At 55.6% G+C, this 20,468-nt stretch overlaps 4 protein-coding genes and 1 pseudogene across 8 annotated transcripts in view; 2 read left to right on the top strand and 3 right to left on the bottom strand.

Annotated features, from left to right (window-relative positions):
- Positions 1-7,111, bottom strand: part of PROSER3 (proline and serine rich 3) — a 9,811-nt gene extending 2,700 nt beyond the window's left edge. Inside the window, exons 1-9 of the mRNA XM_012730486.1 lie at positions 7,025-7,111; positions 6,169-6,265; positions 5,691-5,893; positions 4,777-4,904; positions 4,580-4,686; positions 3,870-3,952; positions 3,634-3,770; positions 939-1,135; positions 14-843 (exon numbers count right to left, since the gene is read on the bottom strand). Coding sequence (XP_012585940.1) covers positions 14-843; positions 939-1,135; positions 3,634-3,770; positions 3,870-3,952; positions 4,580-4,686; positions 4,777-4,904; positions 5,691-5,893; positions 6,169-6,265; positions 7,025-7,035 — 1,793 coding nt within the window. The 5' untranslated portion in view covers positions 7,036-7,111. The remainder of the gene's footprint in view (positions 1-13; positions 844-938; positions 1,136-3,633; positions 3,771-3,869; positions 3,953-4,579; positions 4,687-4,776; positions 4,905-5,690; positions 5,894-6,168; positions 6,266-7,024) is intronic.
- Positions 7,112-8,227: 1,116 nt separating this feature from the next.
- On the top strand, positions 8,228-9,914 carry HSPB6 (heat shock protein, alpha-crystallin-related, B6). The gene is made up of 3 exons (XM_004690561.2): positions 8,228-8,449; positions 9,419-9,541; positions 9,652-9,914. The coding sequence occupies exons 1-3, from the start codon at positions 8,267-8,269 to the stop codon at positions 9,823-9,825; spliced, it is 480 nt and encodes a 159-aa protein (XP_004690618.1). The 5' UTR covers positions 8,228-8,266; the 3' UTR covers positions 9,826-9,914.
- Positions 9,915-10,805: 891 nt separating this feature from the next.
- On the bottom strand, positions 10,806-15,767 carry LIN37 (lin-37 DREAM MuvB core complex component). Of its 3 annotated transcripts, XM_012730556.1 has the most exons (10): positions 15,592-15,767; positions 13,983-14,177; positions 12,740-12,815; positions 12,506-12,556; positions 12,161-12,190; positions 11,994-12,079; positions 11,746-11,912; positions 11,153-11,293; positions 10,998-11,071; positions 10,806-10,919 (listed from the first exon to the last, which is right to left on the bottom strand). In XM_012730556.1, exons 3-10 carry the CDS (start codon positions 12,805-12,807, stop codon positions 10,838-10,840), a joined length of 699 nt encoding a protein of 232 aa, XP_012586010.1. In that variant the 5' UTR covers positions 12,808-12,815; positions 13,983-14,177; positions 15,592-15,767; the 3' UTR covers positions 10,806-10,837. The 3 variants fall into 3 exon arrangements, with proteins under 3 accessions (XP_012586010.1, XP_004690619.1, XP_012586011.1); XM_004690562.2 differs by lacking the exon at positions 13,983-14,177; XM_012730557.1 differs by lacking the exons at positions 11,746-11,912; positions 13,983-14,177 and having other exon boundaries at positions 10,813-10,919; positions 11,994-12,099.
- A 1,070-nt stretch (positions 15,768-16,837) lies between these two features.
- The window catches only part of PSENEN (presenilin enhancer gamma secretase subunit), a 15,823-nt gene continuing 12,192 nt past the window's right edge, over positions 16,838-20,468 (bottom strand). Inside the window, exons 1-4 of one of the 3 annotated variants that reach the window (XM_012730566.1) lie at positions 18,067-18,159; positions 17,779-17,949; positions 17,308-17,412; positions 16,838-17,122 (exon numbers count right to left, since the gene is read on the bottom strand). In XM_012730566.1, the coding sequence (XP_012586020.1) occupies positions 16,983-17,122; positions 17,308-17,412; positions 17,779-17,839 (306 nt within the window). In that variant the 5' untranslated portion in view covers positions 17,840-17,949; positions 18,067-18,159 and the 3' untranslated portion in view covers positions 16,838-16,982. Of the gene's footprint in view, positions 17,123-17,307; positions 17,413-17,778; positions 17,950-18,001; positions 18,160-20,468 lie in introns of those variants that run through there. The other 2 variants (XM_012730568.1, XM_012730567.1) reach the window with 2 other exon arrangements.
- The window catches only part of LOC101629558, a 16,384-nt pseudogene continuing 14,047 nt past the window's right edge, over positions 18,132-20,468 (top strand).

Below are 20,468 nucleotides of genomic sequence, written 5' to 3'. Positions count from 1 at the left end.
GGCCTGGACGCGCGGGGGCGAGTCCTCGGCCGGAGGGGGCGGGACCCGGGGCTGCCGACACTCGGCTCGCGTGGGGCCTTTGTCTTTCTTCGGCACCAGCCCCGCGGCGGGGGGCGTGGCCCTGGCGTACCGCGCCGCGGCCTTAGACGACCCCGGCGGGGTCTCGGCAGGCTGCGACCGGGATTCGGACAGAGGGGACAGAGGCGGGGTAACCTTAGTTTGGGTGTGTGTGGCCTTGACTTTCGCAGATTCAGACTCGGGCGGAGGCGGGCCGTCGAGGCGAGGGGGCGTGTCCTCTAGGCTGTCCAGGAACAGGCGAGCGGTCACTACCTGACCCAGGGCGCCTCTGAGCTGAGGGCCAGGCCCCTCCTCAGCCGCCAGGACTTGCCCAGTGGGCTCCTGGTAGTGGGGAGGGGTTTGGCTTTTCTGGGGTTTGGGGCCTTGACTCCTAAGCAGGGAGGAGCTTCTTGGTGCAAGGGTGGGATGACCTTGGGGGGTGACAGGGGGAGCTGGAGTGGAGACCAGTGGTGTAGGCATGGAAGCCAGAGGAACAGGGGTGTTGGCTGGGGGCGCAGAAGCTAAGGTTGGGGGCATGGGAGGGACAGCGCCGAGAGGTACCCAGGGACTGAACTGTGGGGTCCAGAAGACCCCAGGAGGGCTCGGGCCCCAAAACATATGTGGTGTGAACGCTTGAGGAGCAGGAGGCCTCCCCACATAGAAGGCCTCAGGGGGACCAGGTCGGGCCACACTGTCCCAATGTGGGACACTGTTAGGCTGGATTCCCGTGGAACTAAGGTTCTCCACAGGGGCAGGGGAGGTCTGTAGACTGATGGGGACAGAGACCTGAAAGGGAGAGAAAAGGCAGGTGGTCCACTGGCTCCCTCTTCCTCCAAGACCCCCTTTGCAGCCCTTGCAGGCTCCTCCCTCCCCCATCTCACTGGAGTGGGGCCTGGAAGGTTCCGAGGTAGCACCCAGGTTCCATCACCCTGGCCTCTTTCTGGAGGCTGTTCAAGTTTCTGGGCCTGTTCAAGCTTCCTCCGCTGCCGCCATTGGTATAAAATATCATCCTCTGGCCTCAGAGGTGCTCTGGTGGAGGCTGGGGCTGGAACAGGCGTGGGAGCCACTGCTGGGGTTTCTGTGGGGTGATTACAAAAAGAGGAGTGGGTGAGACAGGGGCCAGGGTGGGCTCTTTTGCACTGTGCTAATAGTCTCAGGTGCCTCCAGCCTTCACTCCTGCACCCTCCTCCCTCCTCCATTTCTGCTCCCCCTCCCACCTCCCCGTCCCTCCCACCCGTTGCCAAGAGCAACCCAAGGACAGCCTGTGCACACACCCTTCAAATGTACCAGAAGGTTATTCAGACAGGTTTTCCAGATGTTTTTAACTCATCTCTGCAGTTGAAGTGGGGAAAGGCCAAGATCAGAGGAGAGAGCACTCATGAGCTTTTCAACTGTCATTCAATCCTTCATTCATCAACAAATATTTATAGCACTCTTACTATATGCCAGGTGCTATTCTTGTAACAGTAGTGAACAAGACAGACCTTGCAGCGTCTGCCTTTTACCTGCTTTACCACCTCACCTAGGTCCAACAGCCACTTCCTCTCCGGTTCCCTTACTCACCTCTTCGCCAAGTCTGGTCCCCACCTCTAACCTGGGAAACCCTGAATCAGATCAGACCCCTCCTGGTTCGGAAGCCCCTGAGGCTGGTAAAGTGCAAAACCCTTTGCACGTGGGGTTCCTCTGCCTGGGTCACTCTTTCCTCTTGTGTCCACCGGGTTCACTCACTCAAGTCCTTCAGGTCTTTGTGCTATTTTTCGTGAGCGCTTCCTTGACTACGCTACTCCAAACTGCAACAACCTCCAGCCCTATGCTCCTTGCTATTCATTTTTTTCCTTAGCGCTTAACAATTTCTAACATCCTCAACAGTGTACTTCCCCGCTTACTAATGTCCGTCTCGGTAACGCAGGCTACCCGAGGGCAGTGATGGTGCTGTTTCATCCATTACCACATCCCCAGTGTGAAGAACAGGGCTGGTGTGATCAGTGTTTAGGGCATAAATGCAGACCGGGGCTGCGAGTAGAGCAGTGACTGAGGGCAGGGCTACCGACTGTCCTCAGTCCCATGGGGCAAACAGACATCATCCCACCGCCCAGAGCATCACTTCACAGTCACGATCAGTGAGGCCACCGTCATCTTCAGAAGTCCTGGCACCTGATGCTGTACAGAGAAGCGGGCATCCTCCCAGGTCTTTCCTTTCTCCCCCTCACTCTATATTCTGTGATTCTACTTCCACATCCTGCCACCTCCTTCTGCTCCACTCCTCGGGCTCTGGCTCAGATGAAACCACCAGCTTTTCTCACTGGGGGCCGATAGCAGCCAGTGCGTGTGCATTAACATCCAGAGAAAGATTGTCTCCTCTTAGCTCAGCTCAGAATTTTCCCGTGGCTCCCCAGTACTAGAAAGATAATGACCAAATGCCTCACTTTACTCATATGACCCAATGTAATCGGCCAGTCTCATCCTCCTTATCCCATGCCACCCTCACCCCTGGCTCGTGCCTTTTCTAGCCCATTTTCTAACTAGTTCTTCCAGGCCCTATGTACCTGGTACACAGGACACAGGACACTGTCCCCATCTTCATCATGCAGGTCTCCATTTAACAGCACTTCTTCCAAGAAGGCCTTCTCTGACTTCCCAGCCCCATGATCTCCTTCTGCCTGGCTCTTATTTCTGCTTACATTTCAAAACTTTCTTGGGGATGATGGAGCTGTTCTCTGTCCACAGTCATTATGCTGAGGACCCTGAAGAAGGGACCAGGTACAGTTGGTTCTCTATGGAATCCCGAACCCCTCCCTCAGGGCCTCATCAACAGTAGATACTATTTATTAGAAGAATAAATACATTTAATCTAATAAACAAAGAGTGGTAACTTTTTATGAGGAGAAAACAGAAGCTCGGGAAGGAAAGGCAATAAAAGATGAAGTCAGAGGAGTGAAGACTCAGACAGGCATAACACCAAAGGGGATCAGACAGAGGAGTCCTGGAGACACAGAGGGTCTTTCCTATGGACCTCACTGCACCCCAGGATCAGAGCAGAGTAATGGTAATCACAGCTGTGGTCCTTCTTAATCCCATCTCTGAAGCCTGTTTCATGTTTCATCAAAGTTGCCTGGTTTATAAAGCAGGCAGAGTATGCAGTAACTGAACATGGACAGGTTTTGGCTGAACATGAAATCGCCACATTCAGCCAGTTTGTATGTGTAGAGACAAAAATTTCGTATAGTTTGGTGTCACAGATCCAAAGCAAGAAATACGACTATTTACTCTTAAGTGAGATTATAAATAGGTTTCATATTCTTTAGGTCAGGTTTTGCTGTCAAATCAGGCGTGGTGCCAAAGTTACAAAAAGTCTTCTGATTTTGAAGTTTTGTGCTCAGAATTACAGGAAGGATGCAGACAGAGAATCTGGCAGGCTAATGACAGCCACTGTTAACAATTGCTCCATGCATTCATCAAGTCCCAGAATCCTCCCACACCCTAGGAGTGGAGAATAATTTCTATCTCCATTTTGAAGTTAGGGAGACAAGGTCCAGAGAGCCAGAGTGTGCCCAATCCTTGCCTTCCAGAACTTACCGGGTATGCTGGGTTCATAGCCCTTGCCGGAGTCAGGGGTGAAGGGCATGGTAAAAGGAGAGAGGCCATCAGAGCTGGTGGGCACTGAGGAGCTGCTGGCATCACTGGGGCTGAGGGAGGAGGAGATGGAGGCCTTGCTGCAGAGAGAGGACAAAAGTGAGGCCATGAGGGTCTCGGAGACAGGCATGCAGGCCTGAAGCCACAGGAGTGGGGAGGATGACGGGGCGGGCAGGCACCTGCGTTTGAGCAGCTTGGCAGCCCTGCTCTGCAGGCTCAGGGTCTCCAGGTCCAGCAGAGGGGAGCTCCACGTGTTGAGGTTCTGCAGGGGAGAAGGAGTCAGGGGCCAGGTCCCACTGCAAAGACCACTGGGAAAGCGACTCAGGACAAAGGCCTGCAGGACAAGTCTGTATTCCACCTGGTACCCTCACATGCTGGCTTCAAATCTGTTCCTCCCCCTCAGGGAAGCGAGACCCAGTTTCCACATATGGGTCCACACACCCCACCGTGTAATCATGACTGCCGCTACAGAGGTTGACACTAACTTCCTGATCAGGCCTGTTAATCACAACACTGTCCTCTGGCTCACAGTGATTTACCTCAAGCAAGAATCCTTGGGCATCAGATAGAACGACTAGAATAGTCCCCTTATTTCCCCAGGAATAACTAAGTTGGAAGCTGCCTAACTATTTGGAGGGGAAGATCTGCCCGAGACTGAGCCGAGCAGAGAACAGAGAGCCAAGAGATTTAGGTCCCTGCCAACACTTCAAACACCTGCATTCAGCCATACCTGAAAGCATCTGCTTTTAGATTTCTTGATTAACTTATATAGCTAATCTCGGCTTCCCTTTTGTTTATACTTCCTTTTCGTTGAACTGGGGACAGATTCCTATTCTGCCACAGGGTGGGTGCTGTCAGGCACAGAGGAGGGAAATGATGGCAATGTCACCTGCTTTATTTCCTGAAGGGGGGCCACAGCCTTCACCTGAGACACACTGGCCATCTTGGCCAGAGTCGGGACAGCTGTACTGGAACTTCCTTCGGATTCACTGGCTCCTGTTGAGAAGATCTAATTGAACTGGGGGGCCAGGAATGGCTGCCGGGGCCACTTTTTAGGCCGGGAGTAGATATGACTGAAGCAGGTACCTGAGGCAGTTTCACTGCTGAGGCCTGGAGATTCAGGCTGAAGCCACCAAAAGTCAGCCAGGGTTGAGCCTGGGGGCTGCCGTTCCTCTCGGCTTGTTGGCTGAGCCTGGCGGAATCTGTTTATGTACCTGTGAATGTTCAGGAATGGGAAGTGGGGGGGGGAGGGCCAGATAGGAACAATAATAATCACAATCGACGAAGTTTGTGATGTTTATCACACACCACCGCAGCAGTTGGGAGCTGTCTCAACTGCTGTTCTCTCATGCATAGTAATGCAATTGTTCGCTGGGCACAAAGCCACTCTTCTTCAGGTGCATTTGCCAAGTGCCTTCGGAACCCTATGGCTCATGTAACTAGGTTCTTGACCAAGAGGTGTGATTCTGCGAAGTGAATGTGGTTGGGAGCCATTTTGCTCCATCAAGGAGAGGGCAACAGCCCAGGGGGCGGAGAGCCAAGAGAGAAGGAAACTGTCTTTGATACGTCAAGTGCTGTGTCCGTCCTGGTTGCTTCTGCCTGGACTGTGATGAGGGAGAAAGAAATGCTACCTTGCTTGAGTCACAATTAATTTGAGACTGTTAGATATAGCAGCTGTACGTGTGTCCTGCAATTCCAAGGACTCAAGAAGTGACGGGCATTGTTACAGATGCTTACAGACAGGTAACTCAGTGAAAGCTTAATATTATAGCACCTGAGGGTACGTGTTATTAATATCCCCAACTTATGGATGAAGAAACTGGGACTGCGATCACAAAGAGAGTAAGTGACTAAGCTGGGATTTGAACCCAGGCACTGTTGCTCCAGAGCTCTCAGTAACACACATGTATGGTCTGGAAGTGGTGATGATTATTAGCAGCATACCTCCTACCCCAATCTAAATATTACCCCCACACACACCCAGGGCTTCAAGTACTTACTTGGCTACCACAGAATCTCCACTGTCAATCAGGGTGGGTGGCGGGGTAGAGGTGTCTGAACTGGATGGCCAGGACGCCTCAAACTGCTCAGAGCGTCTGGGACCTGTGGTGGGGTCGGGACCTGTGGTGGGGTCGGAACCTGTGGCAAGAGCCTCAGGAGCTTCTGAGAGTCTGGATCTCTGGTTCCTGGATGGGCTCAGGGTCTGAGATAGGGAAAGTGGGGAGAAAAAAAAAGTGAGGCCTGCGGTATCATCCCTGTAAAAGAACAAAGACATGTATGAAATCTCAGGCCAGAGGAGGGGAAACACATGCTGTAATGGTAACAACTCAGAGTGTGCTGTGATGGGGGATCCTGGTGGCAGAGGGCTGGGTAAGGGTATGCTGTGGGAAGGGAGGAAGGACTATCTTAGTCACTCACCCTCATCTCTATCACTTCTTCCTTGCCACTAGGCTGGCACACACTGGGGGGTGTCCTCACCTTGGGGTGTGAGGTCTGGCTTTGGGATGGCCAATAGTGACTTTGCCCCAGGGGAGCTTCCTCAAAGGGGTTGTCCTGGATGGAGAAAAGTGGCAGGCTGCAAGGGGAGAGCGAGGTTGGCAGACGCACAGCAGATCACCACCATCCTGTCTGTGTATACTGGGGTGAGGAGGGGGCTGCAGCTGGGGAACAGGAAGAGCTGGATAGAACAAGACCACAATTCCAACGGATTGCTGGGGGAGGGACTATAATACCATGCAGTAAGGCTGCACGGCTGCACACTCAGAATACCCGGACCATGATCACCACTAGCCCTTGAAGCAGTCTCAGGAGAGCCCAGGAACTGCTGGCCGTCTTCACCCCAGACCAAACAAGTCAGACTATTTGCAAGTGGGGTTAGGCATCAGTATCTGTTCCCGGAGTCCCATGACTAGGCCCCATTAATTGTACATTTCCCATATGTCTTAGGGACGCTAAGAAGAAACGGGTACACGGCAACCATCCCTATCAATGTCCGGGCTGGCTTACGCGAAAAAGTCACAAAACAACACCTGTGGGGTAAATTTCAAAATTAAATCACTAAATTCCCAGATACCCCTGGAAAGACAGCAGCGAACAGAACAGAAATCAGGGAAAGCGCTGGGACTACTCGGAGGAACCCGAGACGCTAAGCGTTGCCGGGGTTGAGGTCCCAGGCTCAGGTGGCCAAAGGCCGTGAAGCATCTTGGGAGTTGTAGTTCCGGCGCGGTTAAGTGCCGGAGTCTCCGGACCCCGCCAATCTGATCCCTGCAAGTGCTCTCACTCTGGGGTTCCTCCCTAGGCCTCCTTTCGCGCCCGGAAGAGGGGTCGCCCTCACCTGCGGTCCATCTCGCAGCCATCTCCGCGCTTCCGCCTGCTGGGCTCCGGGGTGGGACCCGCTCCACGCGCATCTCGGTCGCCTAGCAGTGCCCCTTCAGCCCCGCCCCTCCGGAGCGCCCGCGCGGGAAGAGAGCGGGCCTGCGAGGCGACCAATGATAGAGAGGAAAAGAAAAGTCACTGGAAAGTGACCAAAGGGAGGTGTCTCCCTACTGGCTGCAACGCCGGACTGCCTGAGAGCGCGTGTTTGATTGGAGCATCGCAGCGTGCCGCAGTAATTGGCAAGCCCGTGGACCAATGTAAAGGGCCCGGGGCTGCGCTCGCGGCTGGGAGGGGCCCTAATAGTACACTCGTTTTCCTGCAGTCGTGGCAGCTTACCACTCCCCCTCTCGCTGCAGAAGTCGCCGCCTGACTCCCGTCTACCTACCGTTTTCCCCGTTACAGGAGCAAGCCGGGAGGCTGTCCTCTCTAACCACTGTCCCTCCATCCATCGGCCGGGCTAGCCAGTCCCGCCCAGTCCTCTAGCCATTTCCTTCTCGCTGCAAGAGCAGCTGGTGGTGCCAAGTGCCAGGCCTGGGCTGTTGGCCCAGGTGGTGGGATCAAAACGAGCTATTTCGAGCCCCAGCTAGGGCCCCCGGGGGGCCAGCCTGGACTGTTCGTGCCCACGCCCCCTGGCCGTCGCTCACCTGGCAGACACCGCTGCCCTGCGCACCCGCGTCTGAGTCAGAGGCACAGAATTAGGCTCGGCTTGCTGGGGGCTGGGCCCAGGACCGGGCTGGGACGGGAGTAGGGTCTGTTCTGTGTCCTTTAGACAGGCTGGGCCCACTGCCACATTCCCGGTACCCAGGAATCCGCTCCTAAAAGGGTCATCTGCGTCATCCCCAGGGCCACCTGCGGGGCGGGGTGGACTAAAGGGGTTGGGAACTGGGCAGTGGCTTTTTCAAGCCCTGGGTCCCCAATGCCGTGCTGTGTCCCTACCCCAGCAAGACTCCGCCTCCTCAGCCTTAGTTTCCCCTTCAGGAAATCGGGGGGTCCCAATAACACCTCTCTGGCATCCAGCAGGCGCTTAATAAATGGCTAAGTCATTGTTGGGCTTTCTAAATAAGGCTCTATTAATGGCCGGGTCTGGCGGTGGTCCCAGTGTCCCCGGGCGGCCCGCCGAGGGGCGGACACAGGGCGTACTATAAAGGGGCGGCGGCGCAGGCAGGGGCACTGCGGAGCCTTGGGGCGGCGGAGGAGCAGGATGGAGATCCCGGTTCCTGTGCAGCCGTCTTGGCTGCGCCGCGCTTCGGCCCCCCTGCCCGGGCGCCTCTTCGACCAGCGCTTCGGCGAGGGCCTGCTGGAGGCTGAGCTGGCGACGCTTTGCCCCGCGGCGCTGGCCCCCTACTATCTGCGAGCACCCAGCGTGGCGCTGCCTACCGCCCAGGTGCCAGGCCTGGGGGAGGGGCGGGAACCCGACCACTTCCTGGGCCGGGGGTCCCCCTCTTTCTGAGGGGGGCTGCGGGAATGACCCTGGACTGAGCTGGGGGAGAGTGGGCTACTCTAGGGGGCTTCTGGAACCTCGGAGGCCAGTTGAATGAAGGGGGCGGGGGATCCCTGTGGATTTGAGGAGGGTCTCAGCTCTGAGGGTACTGAGTGGGGGGTAGGGCAGGGGGTGGGGGGCGTCGCTCTGAGAAGCGTCTTGGGGTCTCTGAAAGAATAGGCTCCTGATCCAGGGAATCTGGGGGCAAAGGGCCCCAGTGAATCCCGAGGGGAGGGCGTGTTTTGTTACTCTTGGAGAAGAGCTCGGAGACTGTGTGGTGACTGTTTCCTGGAGAGGTAGAGGGGAGCAAGGGGCCTGTGACTTGTGAAAGGGGGCCCTGGCCCCTCTGAGAAGTGGGGGGAGGAGAACTAGCTAACTGCCGAGGACGCAAGTGGTCGCGTGACTCGAGTGGGAGGGTAGAAAGAGGACTCTGGAGACTGGGGGGAAGAAGCATCTTGGCGACTTCGGACAGGGGGCCCCAGCGCTCTGAGGCTAAGGGGGCGGGGCCCCCGGGGCTTGGAGGGTGGGGAGGCTGGGGCCCCAGGCTCTGAGGGTGAGGGGGCGGGGAGTCGAGTGCCTGTGGGGACACCGACTATGCAGTCGTGGACACTGCCTCACCCAATGAGGGGGGAGGCCCCTGACCTCGCAGAGGAAGGGGGCCCCATCACTTTGGAAGGGAGGGGTCTCGCAGTGATTATAGGGGGAGGGGTGATTGCAGCTATTCTGAGCGAAGAGGTCTTTGCGGATTGCGAATAAAAAAGGGGCCCCCTTGATTCGGGAGGCTAGGGTCCCCCGCTGTGCGGAACCTATGGGGAGGGGCTTGCGGGGTCCCGGGAGCCTCGCCCCGCCCGATAATAATCGGGCTGTGCGCAGGTGCCAACCGATCCCAGCCATTTCTCGGTGCTGCTGGACGTGAAGCACTTCTCCCCGGAGGAAATCGCCGTCAAGGTGGTTGGCGAACACGTGGAGGTGCATGCGCGCCACGAAGAGCGCCCGGTGAGCCTGCTGGTTGGGGGATGGGGCGGGGCCGGAGCCCAACGGCGCGTTCCCTGGAGTGGGGAGGGGGGACAGGGAGGGCGGGGCCGCTCAAGCCTCTCTCCTTCCAGGACGAGCACGGATACGTCGCCCGCGAGTTCCACCGCCGCTACCGCTTGCCTCCCGGCGTGGACCCTGCAGCAGTGACGTCCGCTCTGTCTCCCGAGGGTGTCCTGTCCATCCAGGCCGCACCGGCCCCGGCCCAGGCTCCACTGCCGCAGCCACCACCAGCTGCTGCCAAGTAGGGGTCTGGGCAGGCCTGAACCCCGGGGGCCTCTACAGGCTCCCTCTTTTAAAGCCGACCTGACTCCGCCCAGCCAGATGTCCCCAGCCGCGCCAAGACCACGCTCCCACCCAATCTGGAATCCTGCCCTGATCCTGACCTACACTGGGCCCTGATAACCTAGACCTTCCCACTGACACCCCTGTTCTCACAACCCCCTCCCGATTTCAAACCACCACCCCGCCTCCACCTCCCTGGCTTCCAGACCTCAGGAGCACAGCTGCTCAGCCTAGTCTCCCTCACTTCCCCACTGACCTCACTTTCTTGGCATATCTCATTGAGACTCCCTCCTATGTTTCCTTCTGACTCCTCCAAGAAAAAATATTCACACCCCACCTCGAGCCACTCCCCCCTGACACCGGATTATAGTGTAGACTGCGCTGCCCCCAAACCAGTCAAGCATTTCCTCCACCCCTTGCATGTCCCAGGCATCCCACTGAAGGCCATCCAGGTCTGTTCCCCAAAATTCTGGATCTTTCCCCTCATTCCAACCAGACACTCCACTTCAACCCTTCCCATCTTGACTTAAAATTCCAGCCAGCCACCCCTAGATTCTTGAGCCCCTTCTCTGACCCCCACCCTTGTATACCTATGTACAACCAGAGCTCTCAAGTTCAAATTGGACCCCACCATCCCATCTCCTGTGACTGCAGATGTCACAGACCCCCCACCCCCCAGCTCCAGCTAACCAGACCCCAGTCTTTTTGTCTTGACCCCCGAGTCTCCAAAATATCCTAGGCAACCCACTTTCTATGCTCCTCCCACCAGATTCTCCAAGCCCCACGAAGCAGCCCCGTTCCACTACCCACGATCTCTTTCTCCTTGAAGTCCCTCCGTCCCGTCTCCCCACAGCTACCTAGGCCCACTCCCCCAATAAATGTGCTAAAGCTATGTCAACTGCCTTGTGTCTGGCCTGGGAAGAATGAGCTGGAGCACCAGAGGCTGGTGTGGGGAAGGGGAGTTTATTGGGGCCATCACTGTCGCTCATACATTTCCCGAAGAATCTTCATGCTTTCTGAGTACCGAAGCTGGTTCCGATGAGATGCCTCCTTCCACCTGGGGCAGGCAGGCAGAGGGAGGACTTAGCAGCTGGGGCAGCGGCCACATGAGGCCCAGCGGGCTGAAGACACTCACCTCTGCCGGATGCGTTTCCAACGTTGCATGTTGCGGTAGATGAGCGTGGAGGGCGAGGGCTCTGGCTCCGAGGGCTGTGTGGACAAAGCCGAGCTGGGTGGCCATGCCCAAGCCCCACAACTGCCCTACCGCCCTGGGCCAGCCTGCATACGCACCTCATCAGCAGCAGCACCCTGGATCTCAGGCTGCAGAGGGGATGGGATGCGGGATCTGCAGGCCTCCCCGGGGGGCCCAGGGGCTGTGGGCGGAGGCAGCTTGTACACATCACGATTCTTGGTGTTGGTGACCTCTGACCCCTGGGGACAAAGGCCCCACACAGAGACCAAGGGAGTCAGAGAAGAGCACCAGGCATATATATACCTTTCTCTCCTGCCTTTCCCATCCATGACAGACAAGGGTTTTCTCACCAGGACCTGTACTTCGGAGTTAACGTCTGAAGGGTGTGGGGCCTTAATCAGCTTGCAGGACAGAACTGCCTGCTCCAAATCTGTTTCCTGCCTTGCCGAAGGGGTGCCCATCTATGCCCCGAGGCCCAGCGGTCACACCTACTGTTACTAGGGACCCCTGACCTCGGCAGTTCTTTTTCCTCCCTGGGCCGGAGAGCCACGCCTGTCTACCCCAGGGAGCTCCATCCTTACCCTCAACCCAAAGGCTTATATCTGCCTGCTGCACCGACCCGGAGTCATCTGAGAGACACATAGAGCTGTCTGTCTACCCCATAGCTTGGGGGCACCATCAGCTACCCCACCTCCTCATCCTCAAGCAGTGGGGGCAGCGGGGAGCTGGGCGAGCGTTCACACTCGCGCACTGAAGGGCTGTTGCGCATCCAGGCGCGGCAGATGGGGTAGAGTGGTGTGTTCTCGCTGAACTGGGCCAGGTCCACACTCCGGTCAAACAGCTTGATCACGTACGTGTCTAGGGAGGGGAATTGGGAGGGGTGTGACACCTTCCCTGGGCCCTGTCCTGGCAGGATCTCAAGGGCCGCGGCCTACTCACTGGATCGCTGCGGCCCTCCCTCGGCCAGCCCATCCTCCATCTCCCTCCTCTTCTTCCTCCGCTGGTGGGGAAAGCGGGCAGAGGGCCTGTGTGGGGAAGGAGAAAACTGGGACCAGGGCGGCGGCTGGGGACCTCCTGTCAGCGGGCTGGGGATCCTGCCACCTTACCGTTTGCCAGTGGCTGCGATGGAACAGTCCCTGTGGGGAGAAACAGGGTATCAGTAGGCTGAGCCACATTCAAATGCTGTTCAAACCCCCCAAAGGGCAAAGGGCACCACAAATGGCATCCTGGGGATACTGAGTTCAAGTCTTGGAAGCTCACACGGACCCCACCAGCCCCTGGATACCACCAGGCCCCTGGGGCTCTAGCCGCCCACTGCAAGGGGACCTGCCGCAGGCTTTGGCCCTGCCGAGTATTGAGGATGGCTGTGGAGGGCTGAGTGGCTGGAGCGCCATGAAAGCAGAAGTATTTAGCCCAGATCCCCAGCTGCAGATCCCATCAGTAAAACTTACTTGTTGTGGGTGTCTGAGGGGGTCTTCCCTGCTTCCTCATCCAGACGTTCCCTGGAGCAAAAGAGAGCTGTGGGCTCAGGGTTCCGAGAGCCCAGTATGGGAAAGCACCAAGTAGACTCCCCACTGGGCACCTTCCTCCCAAAGCCAGCCTCTGGGGTTCCATCCAGATTACCACAGGGTCCAACCTGCCAGGGCCCCCAACCCTTGGGGCGCTATGCTAGGCCAAGTCCTCACCTGTCCATGTGACTTTTCTCTAGCAGACACTGAAGAACGGCATCCAGTTGGTTCCGGGCCTTGGCCATCTCCAGCTCTGAGGAAGAGGGTGAGAAGCAGAAGTCAGTTCCCAGGCCCCAGGCAGGAGGGCAGGGCTGGGGCGTGACTTCCACACTGGTCAGTCCTATGTCCCGGCCCAGGCATGCTGAGGGTACACAGGTACAGCAGCCATGAGTGAGAGCTCTGGGTTCCCAGAAGCTCCTATGTGAGCTTCACCTAAGGCAAGTCACCTCACAAACCTCACTGAGCCCGTTTCCTCACCTTGAATATGGTCTGAGTGATACCTACTTGCTCAGACCATTTTGAGGTTGAAATAAACTTAGGTTGTAGATAAATCTCTTAGCAGGATGCAATAACATTTGAATAATATGTACAAGGCACCTCATCTGCCAAGCATTGTCCAAGCACTTCTCTCACGTTAACTCACTGAATGCTCATAATAATCCTTGGAGCTAGATATGACTTTTTTTCTTAAATACCGGTTGTTGATGTTGTTATTTTAAAGACTTATTTATTTATGCACACAAGAGCAGGGGTGTAGGCCAGAGTTTTGGGAGAGAGGAATGATAGGATTCACCAGAGACAGAGTGGGGAGCAGAACAGCAGATCTACTGACATCCACTGCCGAGGGGGGCAGCGGGGAGACAGGAGAGGTCTGCTGCGCCCTGTGGGTCACTCCCTGGCCGGGGGCAGAACTAGCGATGCAGCGGCTGCAGACTGCTCCACAGTGCCGAGACTCAATCCTGTGGGCCACCAGGGAGACCCAGTAGGTCTGATTTTTTATCTCTATTTACAGATGATGAAACTGAGACACAGCAATGTTAGGCCACCTGCCCAGTCCCACAACTAACAAATTGTGGGGCGGGTACTTGCAGCTGGCTCCGCAGCTGAGGTTCTTAGGCAGAGGTGCAGACTGGTGTGGGAGCTAGCCTCCAGAGGCGCTTTGTTTGGGGCAGTGGTGGTATTTTAAATTACGTTTAAATTCAAATGACAATTTTAATAATTGGGGGTTTTTACCTAACATACACACTTTTGGCTTTTTCCCCCTCAGGAAAGGAGAGCTAAGCCCCCTTCCAGCATGCCACAGGCCCCTGGTTCACCTGACTCAGGTATGATCTCTGCCTGGTCCTGTCAGTCTATGTGTCTGCCTCCTGCTGTCCCAGCACTTAAGGAAGTAATGATGTTATAAATATTCGCCCCTCACCTTTATGGGGTATTTGCTCTTCTCTTCCAAATAGTGGGAGTTCTGGCTTAGTGCTCAGAGGCTGGAAGTATGGTAGGGGACATGCCTTGCCAGCCCCGGGGCTTCCTGAGGAGGCTTCGAGATGCAGGGATTCCTCATATCACCAAGAGGAGAGATAGGGCGTGTGTGGTGGGCTCCTGAGATGGTAGCAACGAGCTGCGGAGAGGTGGCATGCTCGTATTCCTCCCTCTCCCCCCTCCTCAACCTCATGTCTTGGGATCCCATGGACTCCTAGACTTCTCCTGGGGATCCTTCGGGTTCCCTCTGCCTATGGGGTTGCACCCTGGCCTCCTATACTAACCTGCCTGACCGTTCCTAGGGTCTTGCTTGCCATGCACACCACCTGTGTGTTTGCCTCTCTTTGTCACGAAACATGAGACGATGAGGACAGAAATATCCTCCTCATCCTTGAGGGGTGTTCCCTCTCCTCCCGCAACTAGGGGGAGTACTCATCCCCACCCATCAACCCATGGCGGGTCTACTGGCATGTCTTTCCTATCTACTCCTCCCTACTCTGATCCTTTGGGTCTCTCCTTTGACCTGGGTTCCGAGCCTCAGTCTTCCCCTCTGATCCACTCTCTACCAGGTTTCTTCCCTGCCCAAACCAAATCTGACGTGAGTTCGCCCCTCCATGACCTGCGCTTCCAGCGAGACATTCTGCGCTCCTCAGCCTGGTGTGCCCTGGCTTCCATGACACTGCCTACCCGTCTCTACCCCCAACTCCACCATTTGTGGCGAGGCCTTTTCCACCTGAATTTTTTGGCATTTGTGGGGCATCTTTATTGATTCATTCCTTGGTTCAGAACCCTCCTCTTGGCTCCCCATTTTCCACAGAATAAAGTGAAAGTCCTCACCTTGCCCACAAGATCTGTCCCCCTCCCCTCTTTCCGTCCCCATCTACCTCACTCACTCCGCTACAGTGACAGTGGCCTCCCTGCTGGACTCAGCATGGACACAAGGAAAGCACGTCCCTGTGTGATTCGCTATTTCCTCACACATCCTCACGCCTGCTGTCCTTACCTTCTCCTGTTTCCTCTTGTTCCCACCTGTACCATCTAACACATGACATCACTCTACCAATCTGCATTCCGTGCCCCTCACACCCCTCAGCTCTCCTGTTCCCATCAGTGTTGCCCCAACGCCAAAGGACGTTTTTTTCCTTCGGGCTCCATTTTCCCATACGCCAGAAGTTGTCCCTACTTCTTAGGGTTATTGGGATGTAGTGACCGCGAGGGCTGAAAGTTCCCCCGTACCTCAAGCGCTCAGCACAATGCTTGAACTCATCATCACTGATGGAAATGGGGAGACTGAGGCAGAGCCCAGAGTCCCTCTCACGGTCCCCAAAGGCGGGGGATCCCCAAGTCTTACCGCACCCTACTGCCCAAGGCGCCATTCTGTCTCAAAGCAACCTCGAGCAAAGAGCGGGAGGTGCAGGAACTCCTGACATCCCGCTGTCAGCTGGGCAGCAGGGAGAAGCCTCGCAGTTCGCCTTATCGCGACCATCCTATCTGGACTCCCACACAGATCACTGCGATGCTCCCCTAAGGCCCCTAGACTTCGGGGTCCTCACCTGATTTCTCCACTTTCACCTTCACCGGGAACATGGTTTGAGTCTGGGGTGTGGCTAGCCAGGTCAGAGAAGTCCCAAAGAGCCTAGGGTCACGAGTCAAGGCCGAAGACAGCCAGGGAAAAGTCGGAGGTGGCGGTAACCTGCCAGTCCCCCGCAGAGGAGCAGCGTCCAGCCGCGACCGCCGCCGCCTCTAGTTTCCCTTGGGGGGGGGGGGAGACAACTCGGCCGTCGCTGCTTCCCATTGGTCATTACACCTGTCGATCTTGCACCCTAACCAATTGACGGCGGCTGCTTTCACTCCCAGACCTAAGCCCCACCTTTTGGGGCGCGGTTTCCGGAAACGAACCAACGACACTCTTCCTGAGAGGTGTAGTTCTAGCCCCCGAGTCAGAGTAGGCGCTCCAGCGCCGCGCAAGGCACGGTGGGAGAAAATGGGGGCACCGCGGGGCTTCTTGGGACTTGTAGTGCCAGAGGCTTCGCGCGACACCTACTGAATGTCTAGCGATTGACAGGGTTTATTTAATTAGCCATATTAGTCCCTCTTGTTTTATAGCTAAGTCTCGAGTTAGGCTGATCCTTCGGACTGAACACTTGCCAAATGCGAGTTATCTGTTCATCTCTTTTCAGGCACAACCATTCATTTAGCAAATATTATTAATGTGCCACTCTTCTAGACATTGGGGACACCACAGTGAACAAGACAAAAAGCCCTTGTCCTAATAAAGCTTACCTATTAACAGATGGAAGATAAACGATAAAGAAGTGAAACATTTAAAAGGAGATGTAATAAGAGAAAGCCTGAAAGGGACATAGGGAGTTGCATGGTGATGTCAGAAATTTTAAATCAGATGGTTAAATCATCAATAGGTCGGACAAAATCTTCCTCGGAGAATAGGAAATTTCCACTTACAAAATATACCTTGGTCCAGATAAATTTTAGGAAGTAACATTGTGATCCATATTTCTAATGAGAATACTAAGGCTGAGTGGGAAAATATTTTCAAATGCACACACTAGCATTACAAGATAGCAGCCTCTTGTGATGGAATTACTATTCCTTTCTTGGTTCTGCATCTACAGAATAGGTTCCTCAGCAGAAAAGTTCCTGTTTCAGATTATAAGAAGTTTTCAGAGGAAAAAAAATGCATACATGTGAAGTACATACAAAGTAAGCATTCAAAAACATTTCTGAATATTAATGATTATTTTATGTTTTGCTGTCCAAAAGATTCCAAGAGTCTATACATGGAGGATAAGGGTCTTTTATTGGGCCATGTCAACAAAGAACAAAGGAGATGGGAACAAGTCTTAGGGGCTTGGGAGCGGGCCTGGAGTAGCAGAACCCATCCTAGGAGAATGAGCAGCTCCCTAGAACACCGCAGAAGGAGTTGTCAAGGGGTACCCAGGGGTATGGTGAAGGAGAGGTAGTCTCCAAGGGCACCCCAGCGGGGCCGGTAGATCTGGAAGATGGTGATCCAGGTGGTGAGTACAATCACCCAGAAGAGGAAGCCCACAGCCGAGCGCCAGACATCTATAAGAGAGAACAAGAATGGGGTAGGTGGGCCCCCTACAGCTCTCTGGTCTCCTTCAGACCAGCACTCTTTCCACCACCACAGAGCCCTAAATTTCATACCCACCATCATTCTCTCCACCGAAGGTCCCCAAGTTCTCCCTCCCACACTAGATGGCCTCCCTTCATCTGCGCCCTGGACTCACAGCCTTTGATTTGGCTTTGCTCAGTGTATGCAGGGACAATGAAGGCTTCTCGGAAGAACCAGAAGATGTTGACCAACCAGAGAAAAGGTAGGAAAGCAAACCCACCTAAAGAGGAAAAAGCAAGCTGAAATATAAAGCAACGAAGGCTCACCGCAAACCCCACCTGGAGGACCTATTTGGAAGGTCCTCTCCCCTACCCAAGTTCAAATGGAGATCTGTGTGCTCAGAAATTTAGGAATCCGTTTTTTTGATCATGTCTTCTCAGGACCCGGCCCTCCAACTCCTCTCCTATTTTGTGGCTCAGAAGTTGAGGGCCCAACCTCTTTCCTTCCTCAGGACACAGGTTCTTCCCTGAGACCCGGGAGCCCGCATACCCTGCCGATTCATCCCACCGACCTAAGAATCCAAGCTTCTTTGCCACTCTCCAAGCTCAAGCCCCCTCTCTTCTCCTGATCCAAGACCACCTCTTACCCAGGTAGTATTTCCGACAGAGGTTCAGCTTCTCCTCGTTGGACACTCGCTCCAAGTTCATAGTTGCGATGAGGCTGGGTCGTCCCGAGGGTCTGCGGGGCGAGCCCCAAGCCTTGACCCTAAGTGACAGATGCGAGGATCCCGAACAACCACACCCCTATTACGACAAAACTGAGATAAACGGAGGGGTGGGTTTGCTGAAAGGAGACTACCCCGCTCTCACCAGAAAGCTGTCGGGTTAAGACGCTCTTTGTTCACTGCGGTACGCAGAACGAGCCCCCCACTCACCAGGAGAGTCTACTTCCTCTGGTTGGTACGCCTGTGCCACTTTCAACTAATGACGTTTGCGCTAGATGCCACCGCAAGTACCTCTGGTACTTGTAGTCTTTTTTAGTGCGGCACCGCAGCACGCATGCGCCTTCAGGGCCCTCCACGGGTGAGCGAGAGGGGAGGGCGCTGGCCTCCAACACGCAAGCGCACTAGCGCGCTTCTGAGCGCGGGGTGATCGTGCGGAGGCCGGGACGAACTACACTTCCCAGTGCCCTTAAGCAACGGAAGTCAAGTGTGAGCAGCGAGAATTGGAGGGTTCGGCTAAAACTGGCCGAATATTTAGCTTCGATATTCGGGACTGAGAAGGGCAAGTGAGAACGGGCGCAGGGAGCGACCCCTAGGGAAGCCGAGTCTGGGGCACTTGGTTTCCAGTGGTGGGTGGCTCGGGGCGGTGTTTCTGGGGTGTCCGGGCTCCCCGGCCCTCGGTTCACCTCTATCTTTGCACCTCTTCCAGGGTTAAGTCCTCTTTTTTACTTTAAGATCGGGGCCTGCCGGGCTCGGGGACAGGTGCTCCCGGCTTCACAACAAACCGACTTTCAGCCAGGTGAGACACAGGTCCCAGCCTGGGGCGGGGCGGGAGTTGTTGAGCCTCCGGGCTTTCCCCTTTTGTCGTCCAGTGTCACGAGGTCCTGCCCTTTCCGGATTTCTTAGGCCCGCCCTAGCCCAGCGTTTTTCTGGTCGGACCTCTGGGGTTCGTCCCCAGGCCCTGCTCGCGGGGACGTGGCCACGCCCCCGTAGTACAGCCCGCTCCTCACTGCTGGGGCTTTTGGTTTCCTTAGGAACGAACCCCGCGGATGCACTCCAGATGCTTGGGCTTCCTCCTCGTGCAAGGTCCCAGCCCCAACCTACCACGCCGGCCGCGTCGCATGCAGCCCCGCCCACTAAGCTCGGGCCCGCTCCTTTGAAATTCTGTTCTGACCATGGCCCTGCTCAGCCTGTACCGAAATCCACAGAACACCGCCCAAAACGCAGACTGATCGCACTGTGAGTGAAGGAAAACAGACTGCAGTCTTGGGCCCCGGCTGTCGCCAAACTACCATCTTAGGCAAGGACAAGGGCCCGCCTCATGATTGGGTGCTTCCCGCTTCCTATTTCTCCCCTTCCCCCGTGGCATTGACTCTCCCGTCACACTTCCCGCCTGACCGTGGCCCGACCAGTGGGCACCCCTGATGTACATACAAGCTCAGCTCTGAAATAAAATTTGGCTTCCCGGTGAACAGACTCCCGGCGTCCGTCCCTCCTTTCCGCCTTTTCCTTTCATTGGTGCCGAAACCCGGGAGGAGGCGACCCTCTTTGGGCCCTCGTCCACCGCCTGCTCTCCTTCCCCACTCCTGGACGCCTGAGACTGTTCACCCTCGTCCACCATTTCGGCGCTGGCTTCTTACATCCACTACCGGACATTGCTCGGGTGAGTCTCCCCTTCCCAGGACGACAGCGGGGTCCTTGGCCGTCATTGTCCGGCAAGCCCCCTACGTCCTAGTGAGCGGGATCACACCCCACCACAACCTTCACGGTTACGGTGGACCCCGAACCTCCATTCCTTTAGCCGGCTTGACAGAACACTGTCATTCACTGTTATAGTCCTTCTCATTTCTACACCCCTCCTCCCTTTTTTCCCTCAGTCCCTTCTCCTTTCTCTCTTCACTATCTGGCTCTTTGTCATCTCCCTTTCCCAGATCCAAGGCTTTCCTGGTCGCCAGGCGACCATCCTCCTGGGAGGTCTACACAGACCTCCCAGAAAATCCTAGCCGGCTAGGTATTCCAAGGCGCCAGCTTAATTGCCCCCAGGTGGTCTGCCGGTGACGACCCGCCTGATCATCTGGTCCCCGTCCCAGGGACCTCCCCCGCCTGATCATCTGGTCCCCGTCCCAGGGACCTCCGGTCCACTAAGTCGGTCTAGGGGACGCCCTACACCCTCTTAGTGCCATTGTCACCCTTTTGCCCCGGAATCCACGACTTCCCGGCCTCGGACTCTCTTCTCCTTCCACTTCCTATCCCATCTTGGATCCCCAGACTCTTTTACTCATTCTCTCTGTCATCGCCTTCCTCCTCATATTCCTTCTCGCCTTCTCTTCTTTCCTGTGTGACATGCTTTGCCCCATTACAAATCATGGGCAATTCACAGTCAACTGCTCAAGTCACTCCATTAAAGTGTCTCCTAAAACATCTCTCCACACTTTCACTTGCTCCCGACATCAAACCCAAGACCCTTATCAAATACTGTAGTCAGGATTGGCCTAAATACCCATTAGATAATCACTCTCAGTGGCCCCCTGAGGGCTCACTTCAAGATTCAGTAATTACTGATCTTTTTTTTTCTTACAACAGTTTATTTTTACATCATTTTGTACCTTTTTTTT

The sequence above is a fragment of the Condylura cristata genome, unplaced genomic scaffold (genome assembly GCF_000260355.1).
Source record: "Condylura cristata isolate star-nosed mole 26May11 unplaced genomic scaffold, ConCri1.0 scaffold00028, whole genome shotgun sequence".
NCBI classification, from domain to species: Eukaryota; Metazoa; Chordata; class Mammalia; order Eulipotyphla; family Talpidae; genus Condylura; species Condylura cristata.
Note: the sequence above shows the minus strand (reverse complement) of the source record. Positions and strands in the feature narration are given on the sequence as shown.